The sequence below is a fragment of the Lutjanus erythropterus genome, chromosome 1 (genome assembly GCF_056507025.1).
Source record: "Lutjanus erythropterus isolate fLutEry1 chromosome 1, fLutEry1.hap2, whole genome shotgun sequence".
Lineage (NCBI taxonomy): Eukaryota > Metazoa > Chordata > Actinopteri > Lutjaniformes > Lutjanidae > Lutjanus > Lutjanus erythropterus.
The window spans coordinates 15723030-15744988 of record NC_139317.1 but is presented as its reverse complement, the minus strand read 5'-3'; the positions used below and the strand labels follow the sequence as shown (position 1 = coordinate 15744988).

The 21959-nt window shown below is 38.3% G+C and overlaps 1 protein-coding gene across 4 annotated transcripts in view; it reads right to left on the bottom strand.

Annotated features, from left to right (window-relative positions):
* Positions 1-21959, bottom strand: part of pcdh9 (protocadherin 9) — a 274308-nt gene that overhangs the window by 181120 nt on the left and 71229 nt on the right. For 2 of the 4 annotated variants that reach the window (XM_084714968.1, XM_084714952.1), the window contains exon 3: positions 18557-18658. The exons of the other annotated variants lie outside the window; for them this stretch is intronic. In XM_084714968.1, coding sequence (XP_084571094.1) covers positions 18557-18658 — 102 coding nt within the window. The remainder of the gene's footprint in view (positions 1-18556; positions 18659-21959) is intronic. 4 annotated transcript variants of the gene reach the window in all.

Genomic DNA, 21959 nt, shown 5'->3' with positions numbered 1-21959 from the left:
CATTGTTTGAGACAAGCCACTAATATTTTTGTTATGACAACTTGACATTAACCAAGACAAGAAATGTCTATAATGACAACTCAACATTTTCAAACTCAAGGAAATTGCTTAGTTTTATGTTTTAACATTTTACATTGCTAGCCAGATTATTGTCAAGTTGTCATAACACAGACATTTCAAACAATGTCAACTTTGCATTAAAATTAATAAATTACACAGCTGACTGACTGGCACCCTAAAATAACAGTCATAAAAACATACATCTAGTCAGACAGATGTCATGACGTTGTTGTGACAGTCTAATGAAAGTCGTATGCACACCCCTTACATTATACTGTCATACACGGTTGGTTTTGACACTGGCTGTCATGAGATCATTATAAGTGTGTCATGAATATTTTGCTAGTGGTACATTTTGGAGCGTAATGTTACGTTAAAACAAAAATAAACTGTTTCTTTAGGTTTGATCATGTCAATGTGTCATAATAAAGTAATCTCTAACAATGACAACATTTAATTAAAAATGACATACTGACCAAATGACACTTAATGACAACTGTTGTGAACATTCATAAAGACTCCTCCATGTTTTTGACAGGTGTCATGACATGGTTATGACAGTGTCATGACAGTCTTATGCACACCCCTTCAAACAAAGTGTTGCTTAAAATTCTCCAACCACTTTATTCAGGCTCATGAAGTGTTTTTTGAAGAAAAATGAAGTGGAAAAACACATTGTGACCATGATAAAAGCTAGTCTGTTTCACTTTGTTCCTTATAAGATGACATTCTGGAGATACATGTTTTTCACCAGGCAGTGATATGTGCAAGTTGAGTCAAGGTGTGTCTCTGTGAACCGATTCACATCACAAAATAAATAAATAAAATAAATAAACATGCTGTTCAGTTGTCAGTGTCACAACATATTGGGTTAGAGTGAGCAACTCAAAAACACCAAAGAATAACAAGAAGTGCTGCAGCGGTGAGAAAGGGATGTTCCTCCAATTCTGTTATTTCACAGTTGATGCTTTTTTATGCTTACTCTGTTTGTTTTTGATGATGATTTCCCATGATAAATTGTGCGTACTGTATTTCCCAAGGTGCACAGCATGTGGCTGTTGCAGAGTGACAGGGAGTTTAAAGCTGCTAATGTGGCTGACAAAGGGAAATCATTTGAGCATTTGAGGGGATGACTGTTTGGCCCCTGAGAAGAGGTAACGTGGCTAGAAGAGATTAACTGATCACAGTGGGGAGAAAATATTCACTAGAAGAGATTGTGTTTTCTGTTTTGCAGGCACACTAAATCTTTGTGCTCAAGTGTGTCTATGGGACTATTCATCTCTCCATCTGTCTGTCTGTCTATCCATGTATCTATTAGCTTTTAAAAATAAAGATTTTAATATCGTGTGTTGGCCCTCGTGAGATATTCAATGGAATTCCAGCTCACTAGATATCAGCAATGAAACAGAAATTCGGACATCACAAATACACATCTGAAGAAAGAGTAACATAAACTTAAGCAACACTAAAGTGGCACCACTACAACTGTAAACTGGAGATGCAGTGATCCAAATCACTGGATAAGTTTTGGCCCTGATACTGACCCTAATGCAGCACGCAGCATCAACATCACTGATCCACATTAAAACTGTCCTCTCTTAAACTTAGGCTTGTTTATTTCCAGTGGAAATATGTACATAAAACCAGTGACGATTCTATGCCACAGGTATGCGCCTCAAAATAATTTGGATAGCTAATATTACCAAAACTTTAATCTGTAGCTCTTTATGTCAGTGTTTTGTTCATTTTTAACAGGGGGATGGCCCAATAGGAGCTATTTTTCAGCAGCACACTATCATGGAAATATTAAAGAAATATTATAGGAATACTACACACAGCAGTGCTTCTCTATGATCCTCCCACTGTTCTGCAACTAAATGTTCGGTTTGATCAAGAACGTAACACTACTCTATAGAGTGGGCTATAATACAGTATGGAACTGAGTAGTGCAGAGTTAAGAGAATATGACAGATCTAAGATGAAACTGACAGGACTGAAAGAAAAAGGAGCAATTACAAATCTGCTACTTCATCACCACAGACAGCGCCATGCAGTTATATACATTATTTAATATTTTATACCCAGCACAGTTACACCGCTTTTCCATACACACATGCTAACGTGGTTTGACTCATGACTTGGCACATCAGCCTGGCATGGCAGGGATTTGCATCTCCATCACACCATGGCTATCTACTGGAAAGTGTGTCTTTTCACTGAAGCTAAGCTTAGCTCGAGTTGAGCGGCTATAAAACAGTGAATAAACACATCGTTTCCTGTAATTCTTAACACCCCGTTATTTTATCTAAAAGCTTTTATTATGAAGCAGCAAAATCAGGAAATGTTGGGTTTTCATCAGCAGTAACTCAACATGCCTCCTGTCCAGCTGAGAGCGAACAACGCAGGCAGATAACTGAAAATACAGACACACAGCGACACAGGAAAGAAAATAAACTTCAAACCACAGAGATTCAGTTAGAGGCTGCAAATGTACTAAGAGCTGAACATACAGAAACTTTTAAAAACACTTTATTCTCTGTTCTCCAGACACATGAGCTGACATGAGTCTTGCAACACAGGCTTGTTTGAGGGGGAGGAGGGGCCTCATGGCAGGTTGGCTATTATTGGCGAGACATCACGGCAGCCTGCTCTGAGGCAATGACAGGCGAAGTAACTAATACAAAAGGATCCTGTTTTAATGTTAGTCAAATGCAGGTCAGCAAACTCTTTTTGGTCAGCAAACGCTACAGACATTTTCTGTGCATGGACGAAATATATTTTAAAATCAAAGGGTCACAATAGCTTTCACATTCTTAATCAGCTCCACATAGACAAGTTAATAAGTTTTATGGTCCTCAATACTGTCCAAAACCAGGGTGAGTACCAGGGGAGAACATGTAGAGTTGGTGCATCCCTACTGCAAACTGTCTATGAAGTATTGTGTTATTACACTGTGCACCTTCATAAAGGTCCTTCTATCACAATGATGATAATATGCCTCTAAGGCCTGTATATCGCCCTGTAAATACATACAGTGGTGTAAATAACATGTTTGTTTTTCATATTGTATCTCTCTGCTGGGCATTTTGTTGTGACAACAAACTGATGTACTCTCTGCAGCTAGAGAGTAAAAAAAAAAAAAAAAAAAAAAAAAAAAACAATAAGTAAAGGTGGAAAATTAGGTTGAACACATATTTCCCAAGAGATGATCCTCCAATTCTCCATTTCTTGTTTCCACAGCTCCAATTAACAGCTTTGGTACCAATTAGTAAAATCAAGCCTTCCCTGACAGAAAACCCATGGGGTTATATGTGTCAAGAACCAAAGCTTGAGCTGAAAAAAAAAAAAAAAGTTAGCAAAATAAGCGTGGATCTCAGTCGGGAATAATTGGAGCAATGAGGTTAAATGTCTTTGTTCTTTTTGTTTTTATTCCCTTTTGGCTGTTATTTTACACATCCAATTCTACGTACCCAGTGGCAAAACTGACTTATTTTCAAACAAATTTCAGTTAGTGATTTTTCTTTTACATTTTGACGCCAGCTCTCCTATGCACATATATGCTTTGAAATGCGTTCTCCACAAAAGAAAACCACAAATACATGCAGCAGTTTCCTTCTCTTGTACTTTGTCTCCTATACTCTCTCTCAGATTCATCTCCTCTTAAGCATCCTCTTAGGATAATGAGGTGTATAGCTCTAGATATGGCAGGAGTATCAATCTGAACTGCACAGACAACCTACAGGCCTTGCCCAAAGCCAACATGTTTATTAGAATGCCAGGGATAACAAATGACTTAACATGCTTCCCTCTTTAATAACCCTGTACACCTACAAGATAACAATAACAGAGATGCCACACTGAGTGCTCCTTAATTCAATTAAAAAAGCATGGACGATGAGCATGCCGTGTAAAAAGAAGTCCTTGAGGCAGCGATAAACTTCATCACTGAACATTTCTGTAAGAGATGCCAGATGGACATTTTATGTGAATCTCCTGCTCAAAGGGGAGGCCGATTCACAAACACTATAGTCTCATTTCAGTAAATTCTGATTGTTCTTCCACGGGACTGTTGTAAATAATGCATTAGTGCACATTTTGTATAACTGTTCGTGCACAAAATGTGTAGCAGAAGTGTAGCTAAGAATCCTTGGTGGCTTGGTCCTTTCTGTCTGTCTTACACAGCTGCCTTCTTTATAATTATAGTCATATAGGGAGTTACAATCATTCATTGGGTTTGCTTTGGCATGTTTCTTTGCTGTAAATGGATTCTGTACTGGAAGTATTTGAGCACCTTATTATATTTCTATGCCAGTGATGAAAATGGTTCAGTCTTGGAGTCATTTTTAAAGCATACTGCTATCATTTATGAATAAACACAGTAATGCTGTGCCATTATTCAGTGTCCTCGGATTCTCAAACATATTTAAAAGTGTTCCAGCCATAATGTTCTTAACACAAACGGATATAGGCATATTTGCACCATTCCTATTGATGCATGGATTGTGTGACATGAACAAGAATGCAGACGAGTTCACTCGATCCTCTGACCTATAGGTGCAGTGAAAAGCAGTACTCTGGAACATAACCACTCCAAGAACAACTCATATTAATGTTTTTTATGTTTATTTTAATCCCTACAAGGGCACAGGCCTGTAGCTACTACTGAGAACACAGAGGTTAAGCTCAGTATTTTTCTTTTTAAATTTTTAATACGTGTACTTTGCAAAATGTTAAAGTAAAAAAATGCTAAAGTCCATTACCTAATGTCCAAAATAAATATGCTTGCATGTATAAGGAATCAATCTCTTCTGGGTCATTGTGTTGCTAAAGATTTTGTAACGGTAAGAATGACAAGAACTGCATTTCTGGTGTTTAATTTCTTATTTTAAAGGACATATTATGTATTATTTGCTTTTAATACATAGTTGGTCTATGTGTATTGAACCTGTGAAACATATTTTTTGCAAAGAAATAAAGTTGAATCAAACTGTATTTTTCCAAGCCCCAAAAAAATCCAGCACCCTTTTCTTCCTTTGTATTGAACAGAACATTTTTGCTGAATGTAGAAACTACCAAAATCTCTTTCTGACTACCCCACAGCCAAGTGTTTAAAAAAAATCAGAAACTGGCCAGTGTTGGCACTGACATTGTTTACCAAATGATTATTGTATTGCTATTCTTAAAATTAATTAAAATAGACACATTTATATCATAGCCTCATGACCTCAGTATTTCTAAAGTACTGGCCATGGTCCTGCAAGAGCAAGATTATATAGTTGAAATATAAAACGAATGACTGTTGGTAGGAGAAAGACTACAACCCCCACATCACAATCAGATGCTTTGTGTGCTCATCCATCCACTCTGACCTACTCCCTGCCTCTTTAGACTAACAGCCCACAAAGATAGATTTGGAGATACTGACCCAAAACATCACATGAAACGGTCTTCGCTTTTTTAGAAATCACTTAATTCCTAAACAAAATCTATCCTCCAATAGTCGGCTGTTGTTGTCGGCACTAAAGCGAGAGTGCGCGCTGCAAAGCAAATGAGGAGAGCCTTCTGGCAAAGAGCTGTGGAGAGCGGGTGACAAGCGGCATGACTTCCCATTTCCAATAATAAGCGAGTGTTGGTGATGTAAATACAGGAAATAATAGATTAAATATAGAAATTTAGCATTCAGAAGAACTGTCAGCTACAGGGCATATGGTTTATGGTGCACAAGCTGTTAAGGAAAATGTAATGGTTTGGTTCCTGCATCTGCGTTTTTGTTTATGTTTATGTATTTTGACAAAATCTGAGTTAAAGCAATGAGTCCCTGTGTTTCCAAAATGTCACTTAGAGTTCCAGTGTGTAAGATTTACAGGCATTTATTTAGTGTATAATTTGTACGTGTATCTGTTCAACTAACAAAACTATCTGGTATAAACCATGCCCACTTCTTCTCTTCTGTCCAAATACAGATGCAGAGACAGAGTTCATGTTAAAGTAGGAAAATGTTTCATTTTCTAACCAAATGTTCATAAGCGATGCAACTGCTGTGCCTTCAAAGTGTTGAAATGTTTTAATATTGGCATTTACAATTAATTCTGAAATATATTTCCTAATCAAAGTACCATGCTTCTCATCTCTCTCTTTTGACTTTTAGCTAAACTGAGTTTTATGAGCTGCCTGAAGCCCACCAGCACCTCTCCTTCAACAGGAGGATATTGAAAAATCAGAAACTAAAAGATGTTTTAGAAATCGAAATATTCTGTTTTGGTATGAGTTGCAGAGTTTTAGAGATATTGGCCTTGGAGATCTGCATTCTCTCCAATATAATGGGACTTATGGTGCTGAAAGTGCTGGAAAAATACATTTAAAAATTCAACACAATTGTCCTTTTCCAGAAATTACAACCCGGTTACTCAAAATAATCCACAGACATTGTTGTGAGCAGTTTCATGTTTTCTTTCTTCCTTCCTTGTAGAAAGAAAGTAGTTCTACCATAGAAAGGATTCAATGACTCAAGGTCATTATTATTATTATACAACACAGGGTTGTACAACAAACTTTAGTTATTCAAGAATTTTTCAAATGTTTTGGCACTTTGAGTACCACAAGACTGCACACCATAGACACCTCTATGGCCAGAATCTCCCAAACTTGGCAACTCACACCAACAGTCCAGATAAATAAATAGCACTACAGGCCAGAGGAAAATATGTACTTTAAACTTTGGGGTGAACCGTACCTTTAACTTTGCTGAAGGTAATCATGGCGCTGACTTTTTCTGAATAATAACAAGCAACTTTGCATAGACGAAACATCCTTTTCCATGACGTTATTTGTGCTGTCCCGAATAACATATTCCGATTTGGGTGCATCCTTAGAAAGAAGAATTGTTGTGTTTTCATTACCTTAGCATAGAATGAACCGTTTATGTTTACAGAAGGCACAGGTCCTCTTTCACTGAGGCTGCCGTGTTGCACTGGCCCAGAACTGACAAAGGAAACACTGACTCTAGATATGGCCTCTCTAGTTTCACATGAGTTTTACAGCCACCGCAGGTTCTCTTACACGCTTGAAAGGGGAGGGACAGACAATGTGTTTGCAATCTGCAAGCTCACTCCTAGCTGCCACTAAAACCTACACACTGGTCCTTTAATGACCTGAATGAAGTGCTACAGCATGGGGCAAACAAGATAGCATTTTTGTTATCTCTCATTATCTCCATAAAGACTAACAGCCACGCTGCCAATGCATTAACACAGACAGACTATAACACAACAGCTGTTTCTCGGCTTATTTTAAGATGCATGAACTACTGACACTTGCCAGTTGCAAATGGGCTACATATTCCTAAATGAATTGGCAGCGACACAGAGGGTAAAACAAGTCTGGAACTGTTGTGAGGTAAAGGTCACTGATAATTAGGACACTAATTAATATGTGACCCTGCTGTCTGGCTGACCGGCTGTCTACCTGCACCATGTTAATCATTTTAATGTATACAAAGTATTCTCACTCTCTCTTTGTCAGACACATGCACACACCCATATGGGGAGAGTAGGGAGGACAGAGAGAGGAATACAGCACAGCAATGGATGTTTTTCATACACGTTTCTTATTCAGAGAGGAAACAAAGACATTACGCAATTTCTGGACTCATTTCCACTCATATGCAGGTCTGTGTCCGCCTTACTCTCTGCATGTTGTATTCAGAGAAGCGTATCCCTATCCAAGAACCTGGCCCTCTCACTAATGTTCCTCCTTGTCAGAGACAAAGGGGTTTTAAGACTGGAGGATTTGGCAGGCTCTACCACTTGCAGGCAATATTTCAACCCATCCATCTAGCTAGGATAATAGAGTGTCCTTGCCTTTCAACGCCTGGAGGAGTGACCAGTTATCACAAGCCACCAGCTCCGTTGTTAATAAAACAGGGGATGGGAGGATCGAGTTGAGGAGGATGATAAAAAAAAGGGGGAAAAAGGATGGATTGAGGGAAGGGTAGAGGAGAAATGGGTGCGTGTTATTTTGACAGACGCCTCGCAAAAGGTGAGGCTGATCACGGTCAGCAGTCAGTTAGCATGCTGGCAGGAGTTCTCTTTTAACATCTTAGCTTTGGTTTCTGTGAAGATAAATTTAGCCCCCATCACATCTCTCTTCAGACCACGGAGAGGAGAGGAGGGGAGAAGTGAGGAGAGGGGAGATGAGAAGAATTGGAGTGGAGAGGTGGGGCACTCAGTGTTAGGCTGATCTAGCTAATGGCCAAACTGACCTTCAGAGAAAGTCGAACAGTAAGAAGAGTAAGTAGTGTGTCATACAAAGCCACTGCAGCTTAATCCAGGTCGTTGCCATTATTCCTGACTTCACTACTCCCTTATGATTTTAGGCAGGTAGCTGAGTTCCCACTTTCTGCTGAAAAGATTTACTTAAAGGTCCAGTGTGCAAGATTTACTGGGTTTTATTGTCAGAATATGGAAGAAATTGAATATATATATATATATACACAATTATGTTTTCATTAATGTATAATGACCTGGGAATAATAATTGTTGTGTTTTTGTTACCTGTTTATATCCACAGAGGGCAAAGGTCCTCTTCCATGGAGGCTGCCATTTGCACCGCTATGTTTCTACAGTAGCCCAGAACGGACGGACCGAATACTAGCTGTAGTCGGTGCTTTTTGCATTTTTTCATAGCCGCTGTAGGTTCTCCTACATGCCGGTTGAACAGATTTTATTGCTAGTTCTATTGAAACTTATGGGAGGTGCAGTTTCAATCACGCTATTTGCTAGCAACAAATAAACAAATGTGCACATTCGGAAAAATCAGTGTGTACGTTATTCTCTGATGTTTGCAGTTTTATAGGCATTTCATCATGAAACAACATAGATATGTTGGGTTATTGTGCTTCTCCATGTATCTCATGTAGGCTTCAATACAAGACCAAAGTCTAGCACCAAACAAAGCACAGAATGTTCATTCGTGACGTAATCTTCCTTCCTGCTTTTTCATTTTCCCTGTTTTGGTGATGGATGAACTTGCAGTACATTTACTACCAAAATGTTGACTGGCAGGTGACAAATAGGACCTCAGGACAAAGTGAGAAAAGTCTGCATTATGAACCTATTTAATACCTGCTGTCTTATGAGACATCCATGCACGGTCCTATAAAGTCTGCTGTCTCCAGAACAACATGAACACCAGCGTGAACAGAACCTGACGGTGCTCCATTATTTACAGTATCCAGGTAGAAATTGGGCTGTTTTCTTTTTACCTGCAGACTGTGTGAGCTATAATCAAACATTTGCACCACTTGACTTGTATTCACAATTTCTTGACCGTTTCAGTTTGTGAACACAAACAGGACCAGGAACTGGACCTTTAGATGCGTACCTGCCCTTAGACTTGTCAGCTATCAAATTAACCTTCTTACTGGCCCCTAGTGAAATATTATTTAATTAATATGCACAAACACAAAGTCCCTGGAAAGTCCAAACACAGGCATAAAATGAAATTGATACAAAGAGTCACTAATATATGAAAATTTGTCATATGATTGTTAATTTATGCACAGGATTACATGAATCCAGCATTGTGTATCTGTCTGCAGTGACCACAATATATAAATCTGTCACAAGTCTGTGTGAATCTGCCCTCATGGAGCGCATTGATTCCCCAGTGTGTGTGCTGGATAATGGAATCATCCATAAGAAGCAATGCAGATAATGAGGGAGTAGGATAAGAGGACTATTACAAGCACTGAAAAAGGAGGTGTTTATGTGGTTTTTGTGTGATATTTACATTGCTGGAGAAAGAAAATACAACTAAAAATTCTACCTACTTTTGATACAGTGTGAATTATTTAGTAATTGCTGAATGTAAACAAATTATGCTTTCCCAAGGCAAAACTTCTTGGCATAATTTCAGTTCTTTGAGCTGGCTTGTGCCTTACCCCAACAAGAAATTACTATAGTGTTTCTCTGCATGAATAGAGCATCCTTGCTCAAGAGGCAGAAAGGCTGACTAAAGCATAGTAATGTATAGAGGCAATATCATTTGGAATTTTAGAATAGAGCAGAACTGGTTTCATATAAAGTAATATCACCCCGGGCCCTTCCTCTTCTCTCTGGTTTTATCACATTTTTCCACTCTGCAGTCCGTGGAGCATTTCTCTGCCGTACCTGATTGAGACATAGTCTCAGGCAAACACACACAATGACAACTGCACCTCTCTTAGGATCGGTGTGGAATCTCACCTTAAAGTTTCCCTGTCAACAGAGCCTGTAAAACATGCAGCAGTTTCCAAATCTGAACAAAAAAGCTTTGTTGCAGAAAATAACATCTCTGTACAAAGGCTACTGTGGTCTAGATAGGCGATTTATTTTACTTGATTCACAGAAGGCTATTCAAAATGTTTGAATGTTAGGTTTGTTGCATACTGTGCTCATGAAGAGTTATTGGTATTAGCAAAAAAAAAAATCAAAAGAAATGTTTTCCAAGAGAAAACCGTGCTAAAAACAGAAATAGCAGGTGATAATCTGTTTTCTTTAATTTCTTTTGGAGTCATTTTATTCCAGTGCTTCAAAATGATTTTGATTAGTTCATTGTTTTTCTAACTAAAACTTGTTATTGTGACAGATGACAAATATGACCTCTGAAGAGAGATTTAACAAAAACAAAATGCTGCATCTGCTTTGCAAAAGATTCATATCCAAAGCCTTACAGACACAAACTATGTTAAAAAAAGAGGAATAGCAGAGAAACATGTCAAACCAAACTCCATGACTAATACAGACACCCCATGGGCCAATCAGCAGCAAGATGCATCAGACATTATGTGCCAAAATTAGATGAGTGATGTAGCAAGTATGGCCTTTTACCATTTGAAACTCTGACCTTTAATTATGTTAAACATTAGAAAACAGCTCCATAATGCATAAGCCGTCTGTGTTTCAAACTGACACCATCATTCCAGTGTCTCTACAGTAACATATTTTAGTTAGTTTATTTTTTTTACCTTTAAAGGAGAAATATGTAATATATTTACTGTGCTAAATCATAAAATGACCATGATATATCATCAGAGATTAAAAAATCAGAATCAGAATGAAAAAGTCAGAATGAGTAGGTATCAGCTTATAAGTCGTAAGACATTATCAGTAATCTTTTAGCATGGGAAGATGTTTATCACAGTTAAGTTGAGAAATATGTTAATGGAGTCTGACAGGCAGAGGACAGGCAGTCACTGAACTCCAACTCCAGAGAGCAGTGAGCCTTTATTTCCAGCATCTATCAGGCAACTGACAGTTATAAATAATGCCCACATTGGTTCAGCCTTTTGAAAGACTGGTACACAGTTACAGCTGTTATCTTTTCAAATTTTGGTCAAAATACAACAGCAGTGGAAAACTTCATGACCTTTCAAAATCTGAAAACAGACCCAAAAAGAATCCACAGAGTCGCGGCTCGTTCACTGCTGTGTTGTTTACAAGCTGTATCTTAAGAAACCCAATGTGGTATTACTGTTGTGTTATCTTGTATTATTGTATTTCCAAAACCCCTGAAGTCTCATCTCTCATCTCAGCTCATTCCCAAATATGATTTAGCACTCCATCACAGTCTCTTTCAAAAGTCCACGTCAACATTAATAGCTGCAAGTGTCTGTAGCATTTTGGTAATGTGATTTTCCGGCTTGGTCAATAAGTATATTTTAGAACATAATGCATTTACTCTATGTGTAAACCACGTAACCGTGTTCATCATTGGCTCATATTCAGCCTCCACAGTGACACTCACAAGGATTGTTTTTGACAGCGTGCCTAAAGTCACCTTGGTATGGCCGACACTCACAAACCTGCAACGTTACTGGAAGACACTGATGATGTTCCACTTTTCTGAAGGTCACTTCTGTAATCACTTTAAAAAATAAAACCACATCCACGCTGTTTCCTCGCTTACACAGCAAAATGACTAACATTTTCGCTCTCTAAAAAGCGCAAAAAAGAGTGTGGTGATAGTGGGCATACTTCCCTTTCTCTCTTCCTTTTTATCAACCGTATTTTTTCAGGGAAGAAGTGATCTAACATTCCATTCAAATTGCCATTAAAAGCTCTAGAATCAAAGCCGATTAAATTTGCAAGAACAAAAAAGCTGAAAGTTACTCTACCGTCTCTCTGCTGTTACCTCAGATGGTACTTCTGCCTCTTTCAACTCCTTTATCTTACTTTAACTTAGTTCAGATGTTTCTTCAAACTCACACACCTGCTCTGCAGTCCTGACATTACAGAGCCTAAATAACTGTTGTCAGCCTCAATTTACACCCTAAAAATGTTTTTTTTTTTAAGAGCAATGTGTCAAAAACAAGGGAGTGGACACCAGAATGACTTACAGTAAAGCAGAAATATACATTAACAAGAATCTAATTAATTATTAGCCGGCTAGAGTATTTTTTTTTTAAGAAAATAAAAGTCAAAATTCTCTGGTTCCTGCTTTTTAGATGTGAGTATCTTCCTGTTTCTTTGCTCCTCTATGACAGTAAACTGAATATCTTCATGTTGTGAACAAACTAAGACATTTGAGGACTTCAGGAAACACCGATCACAGTTTTTCTTTTTATAGACCAAACAACTACTTGATTAAAAATAAAAATGAAAATAATCGTTAGTTGCTGTCCTAGCCTGACACCAACAGCAAATGTACAGAGGGCGATGCTAATTCTCCCAACATGAGCCACGCTACAACTACTGCTGACTTAGCAGCTACATGTAAGTGCAAAGAAGAGAGGACCCAAAAATATTTAATGCAATATATGTAGTACGGGTTTCTGCTCTGTCTCTATCAGCTAAGGGGTCCATGATCTGAAAAACATTGAGGACCCCCAACTCAGAGGATACTATGAAGCTAAATAAGACCAGCACCTCCTGAAACACCAAAGGTAAACATCAGTTACTTGTTATTCCTGACATTATTAACATACTGTTTTTTTAACATGGAAAAGAAGGAGCTTACACTAAATCATCGCAATGTAATCTTTTGATTTGATTTGATATTGTGAATAAAAAATGGATGTTATGTGTTTCACTTCATTTGTGGCATACAGAAAGACCTTGTGAGCATATAGCTTTGACTGTTTTACATTCCCTCCATGCCAATATTTTAATACATTTGGAAGCTCCAGTGTTCCAGACACTGGTAATAGATATACATGGAAGTATATATATTGATCCCTTTGAGTCTGGGGACCACAGCGGGAAAAACTCCCAATAAATCAATGGGACATATGCAGTCTGCGAGGTGACTTTTCCAGTTTCTTAATGTATTTATCCTGCCGCAAAACAACTACTCTGGAGGATGCAATTTGTTATGTGTTGTGACTAGTTTACATGATAAGCTCAGGCTCCATTCCAATCCTTGTGCGTAAGATTTAACAATTAATGAAGGGAAGGTGTCTGTCTGTGCAACAGAGGACTGCTCTACAGTCAGCCCAAAGTTTCATCAATCGTTTCAGCCAGCTGTGGATCTTCACGTTAGTTCTTGCCACTCTCCCAACCCCGCCCTCACCATACAACAACTCCCTGATGCACTCCGAATGACAGAGGAAAGGAAATTATCGAACACCAATACAATAAAGCTGTCTGGTAACTTAATAGGACTGCTGAGTAGGGGCACTGTGGCCATCTTGCTTTGAGGCGATAATGAGAGTCATCATTCCCTCTTGGGCTGCAAGAAAGGGGCCTCCTCTGCGGTGATGGTGTGTGAGCGTGCACACGTTTGAGTGTGTATGTATACGTGTGTGTGAGCGCATGCGTGTGTTTGTCTTTGAGCTTCTTTAGTCCGGTGAGGCCCAATAAGCAAACAGCGCAGTGCTTTAACGAAGCCAGAGAGATCTCCCACTGAATACAGCTTGGGAGAGATCTCTGAGAAATTCTGTTCATTAAATCAGGCTAAAGTCCAAATATTGACTCTGTGAGCTTTAGGGAGACGCAAAACACAGACTGTCCCATATATCATATTACAGGTCCCTAAACCAGTTATATGTTTGGGGAATATGTCTCAGGTTAATAAAAGAAAGATGTCTCACAGCAGAAATAAAAGCAACATCTGTTAATGGAACTTAAAAGAGACCTGATCTAGTAAGTATTGTTGACACAGTACCGACTTTTTGGCTGTGATACCAGTACAAAGTTTACCACCACAATATTCAATACCAAAATGATACCTGAAAAAATACTGGCTCAATATATTGATACCTAAAACCATGAGACCCACAGAGTGTAAAATCTGAACTATTTAATTTTAATTTTATACATGAGGGCAAATTGCTAATCTATGATTACTGACTGGGTCAAATGTTAATATATTAAGGATTATAAAACTGATCTGTACAATACTATATTTTATTTATATTATTCTATGAATAGTTCAAAAAATACAAACTATGATTCCACCAAAAGGCCATTTTCACAAAAACATTACTCCAACAACCCAGTCTTTTCTTCTGTTCACTATAGTTGCTGTTATGTTTTTTAAATTGACAGTGGAAGTCAGTCATCTGACACTACAGAGCCGCCATAGATTAGAAGTGACATGTGCTTGTAGCTCTACATACTTAAGCTATTAAATGTTTTAAAAAGCACCAAAATGAAACCCCGAAAACATAACCCCAAATAGCAGCATCATATTAGGTGCAAGCTGAAAGCGGAAGTTGTAAATTTTCAGTTTGAACTAAATATTTGCATGTACTGCAGGGCTCTGCAGAGTCCACTTGGTGACAGAGAGTCGCTGAGCTGGAGTAGAGTGGAGAGTCGGGGTCAGCTCCTCAAGTAATAAACCCTGCAAATCGTCGGATTCAGCTCGCATCCCTTCATGAACGTACCAACGTACAAAGAGGAGAGGGGAAAGTGGAAGGAAATACCAGAAAGAACCTCTTGAATGTCTCTTGAATGTACAGTTCAGTCAGAGGCTTAACTGAACACAAACACACACCCTCTGTGCCTGCGTGAGGCAAATATTTGCTTCACTTTCTGTGCAAACCCACAGCAAGTACAGAACATTAAGAAATTCTAATACCAAACAGTTTTTAGTAAAAAAGTATCTATTAAGTTTTGGTACACCATACAACACAACTAATACAAGAACCTGCAAAGACGAAAAACTTGAAGGAAATAACAGAAAGACCCAGAGTTTCTTGAGCATGCAGTTCAGTCAGAGGCTGAACTGAACACAAACTCTGTGCCCACCTGAGGCGAATATTTGCTTCACTTTCTGTGCAAACTAGAGCTGCACAATTTGGCAAAAAAAGAAAGTCGTATTGCATTTGTTTTGACTGAAATTGCAAGTGCGATATGCAATACAATTAGTGGAAATGATCAGTTTTGCACTGCAATTTTCATGTTCACTAAAAAAAAAAGATTAAAATTGAGATGATGTGATATTTATTGAGGTCTGTACCCAACAACCATGTTTTCTTTCATCTGGAGAACAACATTTTTCTTTGGCCAGGTCGTCTATGCAGCACTACAGTACCTCATTATAACACTGTTTTCTCATACATTTGACCTTTTTCATAAAATAGCAATTTGGTGCTGGTTCTGCAATTTGGATATTGTACTTGGCCATATCACAGTTTTATTGCTATTGTGATCAATTGTGCAGCCCTAATGAGAACACATTAATATTGACCCACAGCCAGTGTAAAACGCTGAGTTTTTCTGATTCCAAACTAGCTTTAATTTAAAAAAGTATCCAAAAACCTACCTAGATTTTGGTATGACATGCAACACTACTTGTAAAAAAAAAAATCACAGTGTATTTCTATTTACAAGGTCCTGTGTTACCACTAAACTGGTACTGGTACTGAACCATTCATCCCAGAACTGGTTGTTTTCCTGTTTATTCAAATCACCAGTGAGTTTTCCATTTGATGAAAACACACAAACACAGGTAGAAAGTCTACAAGCAGCGTTAAAAATGATCCTAAGGGATACCATATGAGATATTCATATGTTGAGCTGTACTGCATCTGTAGATCTTTAATACAGATTCTGATGTGTTATGTAAGACTGGGGAAAAAACGAATGAGTGAAAAAAAAAGAAGGATAGAGTCTAAGGACATCAGTTTCTCAACACTCTGGCGTAGATCTGGCTGGCAGTGGAACATTACGGCTTGATTGTGCAGCACTTGCTTTCACTCTGTGCCCAGTATACTTTAAGCTGTAAGCTTAACATAGTTAAACAGGGCCTGAGGAGAATATGTGTGATTGTGTGGAGAGGGGCAGGAGAATATGGCAGACAGAGGTCAAAAGGCATCTTGTGCTCGCAGCCATGGATGTATTAAACAAGGGATGAAGTATTCAAACATGGCAGTCCATTTATTTCGAAGAAAGCTGCTCACCCAGAGCGTATGCAGAGAGAAGTTTTGAATGGCTTTCTATTGCTACAATTCATGCACATTGGAGTCTTTCTCCGACTCCACATCAACTGTCCATATAAGAATGATAAATAACAACTCTATACAGCTCTCTGTGACTTTTACAATGACTAAAGGGTTCGAGTGTCATACTCAAGAAAGGTTTTTCAGTTTTCCCAGTTGTTTCATCTGTCTCGCTCGCACTTTATTTCACGGTACACAAATAAGACACAACAAGCTGGGCTTTGTATTAAATTCGACAAAACCTAGAAATAATGTGTTCTTTATTAGTCAGTAAGACTTTTTTTTTCATTAGACATTTTAGTTTAAAGTACTGTTCTGCTGTAATATGTCCCAAATTACACTCTAAAAAGGTCTAATAATGGTTTAGTAAATGGTCTAATACTGTCCACTAGATAACACACACACACACACACACACACACACACACACACGTACATATATATGTATGTATATTTGATACAAAGTATGGGCGGTTATGTGTTACTGGTGCACTGTTAGGTGTATGGTGTCTAATTACACTATAGTTGTGTTTGTTTAACGTCTAATAAGGAACATATGTCTAGTTTTCATCATATTTGTACAAAGCACAGCTTGTTAAGTCTAATTAGTTAAGTGCAAAATAACATTCGACCAGTGTCTCCGCTGCAGTAAAATCAGTGCACAACACAACGCTGTACCTGAGGATTTGATCCCAGCCCGAGGGAGTTTGGGTAGGTGGGACGTCGCTCCCTGTGTTTACACTGTGTCTATACCTCTGTGTTGTTAGCGTTCCCACGGGGGCACAACAGGTGATAAATGTTTAATGAAGGTAAAACTGAGAGTCCAACTAATGAGAACTGCAGGATAATGTTTAGTGAAACACTTTGTTATAAAACTGTTTTTCTCTCCATTAGTATCCATAAAAAACACAAATATATATCAAGTCTGCAGTGACCTCACAAAAAAGGCTAAGACACAGTGTCAAATGCACTGATCAATACTTCATAAGCTACAGTGTATTTGCATAAAATATACATGCGAGTTTTACATTTTGAAGCCGAATTAACATGATTGGTTGTACATATGTTCCCCCGTTGGTTCTGTATACTACAATCCCTGAGCTGGAGTTCACACAACAATCACATAAGGGCAGCAGCAACATAAGTATGTTTACAATGAGGGGGCACACTCATGGGCGACATAGAGGGGCTCTATTGACAACAACTTATTCAAATCAATAACTCTCCATGGTTTCACTAATTCCTGAGCAAAGACCTTCAACTCATACAAAAGACAGCTCAAGGTTCAACTTGTCTAGTGGAATATTCAATGCAAACAATGCAGAGAACACAAGGAACAGACAGATATAGACGGATATACATATGACAGACGGACAGACAGATACGCTGCTGTAGATAAAGCAATCTCCATTCACCGCCAAGTACTTTACACAATGAAGAGTAGTGAATTTGCAGACATAGAAATATTCCTACATCATGAGAGGCCCAAAATAAATAAACTAGCCATAGTGGAGGCAGAATATGGTGAGGCGCCTGGTTTATATGAACCACCCCCCCATGTTGACACACTGTAGTTGATAACAGAGACTAAGAAAAACTGACATCATTAAGATTCACTAGTGTGCAAGCACAGCAACACAAGCAAACCTCCTCCAACCCCCAGATGACTATCAAGCACTGTGTTTTCTATGCATGGAGGTAATGAGACAAATACTTATTACTCAAGTAAAAATGGCATGGATATTAGCATCGCATTAGGCCCTGAATTTAATGATGTTGTAAGTACAATATGTCACAGTAACTAAGAGGCAAAATATACTTAAACATTGTACAGGGTAGAAGGAGGAAATATGAAGAAAGCAGAGTCTGTTTCAGTGCAGACACTCAGCAGGGATGGAGTCATGAATGAGGAAATGATACTTAGTCTAACAAATCATAACTGAGCTTAACATGCCATTGCATGGGATGCTTAAATAAAACTACTGAACAATATAAGTAGAGCGTATTGAAAGTAATGACTTGTGTTAAGTGAATCTATGGTGATCATTTAGTGAGAAATGGGACCAGCAGTACTCACTAAAGGGGTGCAAGGGGTCCAATATTCAGGGTTCAGCTCGGCTCGTGGACGGAGGTCCAGATATTCAGGGTTCAGTTCAGTTCGGGCACGAGTTAATGTTCCCTTCGTGGAAGATTGAAAAAAAGAGTCTGTTAGAATTGCTTGTTTAGCTTTGATTTGTTTGTCATCTATACAGACAGTTGTGGAATAAGACTTACAAACCCCAGTAAATCTCACTCCAGTGCAAACAAAAGTGAACACAATAACAATTTAAAATACTTTTCAAAAATCTAAGTCATCATTTTTTATCACATCTTTTTAACTGCCCTCAAATGACTGGCTTTACTGACTAAAGATATAACATTAGCAAAAAACCATTAACTATAATGGATATTCACAGGTGAGCAATTAAAAAAAGCCAATTCAACATTCCACAATGTATTTTCAACATGTAAAATGTTGAAAGGTTGGAGAATAAAAAGCAAATTATATTCCAAATGAGGTTAGCATCCAGTTTTCCATTCCTGAGGCCCTATGGCCTAAATGACAGGCCAGTGGAATAGACTGAATCTGCTGGGCCCCATGAGGTCTATGATGTATACTGTAATTATCTGCTGATTCTCAAAATGGCTGTGTGTAATGAGGCTATGCTGCATGAAGCCCCAGGCATAAATCACTGTCTTTAACTGACTTCCAGATGACCAACAACAACACAGAGCAGAAGCAGAGAGAAAGGAGGGACTGGGTTATCTGGGCAGCAGCACTATATAGCATCCAACTTGTGCTTCTTATCAGCACAGGCCATATTGTTCGCCAAACTTGCTTACTTAAGACAGTTTTCTGTCTCCTAAAAATAGTCGACTCACTTGCACTTATTCTCAGTTATTTATCTGTTTACAGCTCGGCTACCGACGCATTAACTGTTCGCGGCTTTATTTAGCTATGCAACACAGGTGGAGACTTTTTATTGATGCCGTGTTCGGCTTAACTATGTTGAATGGCATCATGCCAGTCAGTCTGTCAGCCTGTCTGCTGTCATTGGCATGAAATTGTTTCCACACAAACATAAACAAATAAACAGCTAACACCCCGACCAGAACACACACACACACACAGACACACACACACATTTTGAATATGAAATTAATTTTTTTCCATGTGCATACAGGCCCAGTTACTCACATTTACTGATAGGAGTATAATGGACCATATACAGAATTGAGCATATAGTAGCATACTGTACAATTCAACTGGATACAATGACAATCTCAACAGAAAAATAACAGAATAAATAATGAGGCAAAATTAGTTCATGGTTGGAACATTGTCATCAGAGAACATCATGGAGGAGTTAAGCTTGTCTTTAAGGGAGTTTGCATTTTAAGTGTGCAGGTACATCTTAAATTATTTCTGGTTACCCAAGATAACATACTTAAGGAGGACAATGACACAAAACATGTTACACTTTAAATGTAAGGATTATTTATTAACTGTGCAGTTCTGGCAGGAAAACCCAAACAGTAAGTTACTTTTTGTTGATAAAAGGCATCACATACATAACTGCAGTAAAATCAGCTTGATGTTTAACCAGAGAAACAATAGAAAATGCAAATGGCTCTGTTGGGTAACGGCATTGTTGGGTAAACAATAAAAACATTTGAAAATGGTGTACATGAATTATTGACACTTCAAATGAGAGATTAGACTTTATTTTTAACTGCAATGTTCTCACTTTAATTGGGTCAGTATATATGAAAAATTAATGGGAAAAAAAAATCTGATTTGACAGGCTTAACAGCCAGCTAGCTTTCTTGATGTGTTGCCTGTAAAAAGAACAAATGACAGATTTCAATTATTTGTAATTGTACATATAAACATGATTAACAGGTTATATCAAACAAGCACTACTGCAATATGGTGATCATACTGTCATTTAAAACTCACTTCAAATCTGCAGTTCATGCTTTAACATTACAGCATAGACGGCAGAGCATTAATCCTCTGTAAGGTTGTTTACCTCATACTATGAAAAATCTCACTGATCAACTACAAAACATGAAAGTGAGTGTTTCAGCTGAATATTTAATACAACATCACCCTTGTACAGTTCAAATTTCACAATTATTGGATTACTGCAGAGATGACATGTTGTCTTCCAAATGAAACACTGAAAACAAATAATCATTATCTACATACCAGAAATTTCCAAAATATTGGCAGGCAAGGTCTCCCACAGGCACTGGCAGAATGACTGCATCCTCCTTTGGGTCATTCGATGTTTCTTCTGCAGCAGGGTTGCAGTCACCGGACAGAAAACATTCACTTCTACTCACGCCTGTGTTGGTAAACAGTTTAGACACATGCTGTCATCTAAAATAAAAAAATACATTAGGGTCATAACATTCAACCTGGCCTCACAGAGTTCAGATATGACACTTTGTTTTTAGCTTAAACTGTGTTGGAGCTGGACCAGCTCATAGCTAGTTTTGAGCTAACATTTTTAAGCTAATGCTATCTTGACTCACATTGCCTAAAACAGTCCTCCATAATGACTGTTATGAGCAGTAACACTTATTTAGGCTATCTTCTAAGTAGGTCTAAATGTTTAGCGAGTTTTGAATCTAACACAGCTAAAGATTTTATAACAGGCATAAAAGTATGGACCATTCAATTTGAAGTTGCAAAGATAGTAAACAGGTAGCTAAATGAGAGTTTACTTACCAAGATGACGGAGTACAGGGGGTCAGTGTGCGCTGCTGGCTCTGCTATGAAGTAAGACACATTGTGCTGCTTTCAATGGATGGATTCAAGAATGGGAAAAAATGGCTGGGACTTGTCCGTTCAGGTTCCACACAGCAGGGGGGTTGTTGCAAAACCAGCCGTCATGACACAAAGCAAGTGTGGGGCATTTCTAAGCAGCTGGTCAACATAACCTTATAGAACATTTTCTTAGTTTCTTTTCAGTGGTTATTTGCACCATATCAAGCACGGCGAAACTGAACACGCCAGCCAGGGCCAGGGTGACCAGGGTGAGTATATCATGTCAGAAGTTTGCAAGACGCATGACACACAGGTGATAGGTGGCAGGTGAGACTGTCATTAAGCTGTACACACACACACACACACACACTAAATCCTATACCGCGTTGTGTCGACTTATTGCTGGTGTAAGTGTTAGCCCTAAAAAGGTACTCACGTTTTTAACAGGTAACTTTTCCCACAACAGTTTCCCTCGCACATTCTTCCAATTATAGGAGAGAGATGAGGGAAACAGGTGAAAGAAGGGTAGAGCTATACTCAAACCTTTATCTCATTATGCATCTTCCTAATATATTCCACTTGTCTGTCATTCTAATTAATGACAGTCCTTCTCCATAAACTGCCCAGAATGTGAGATTATTTATTAGTACCTAGCCATTTATCA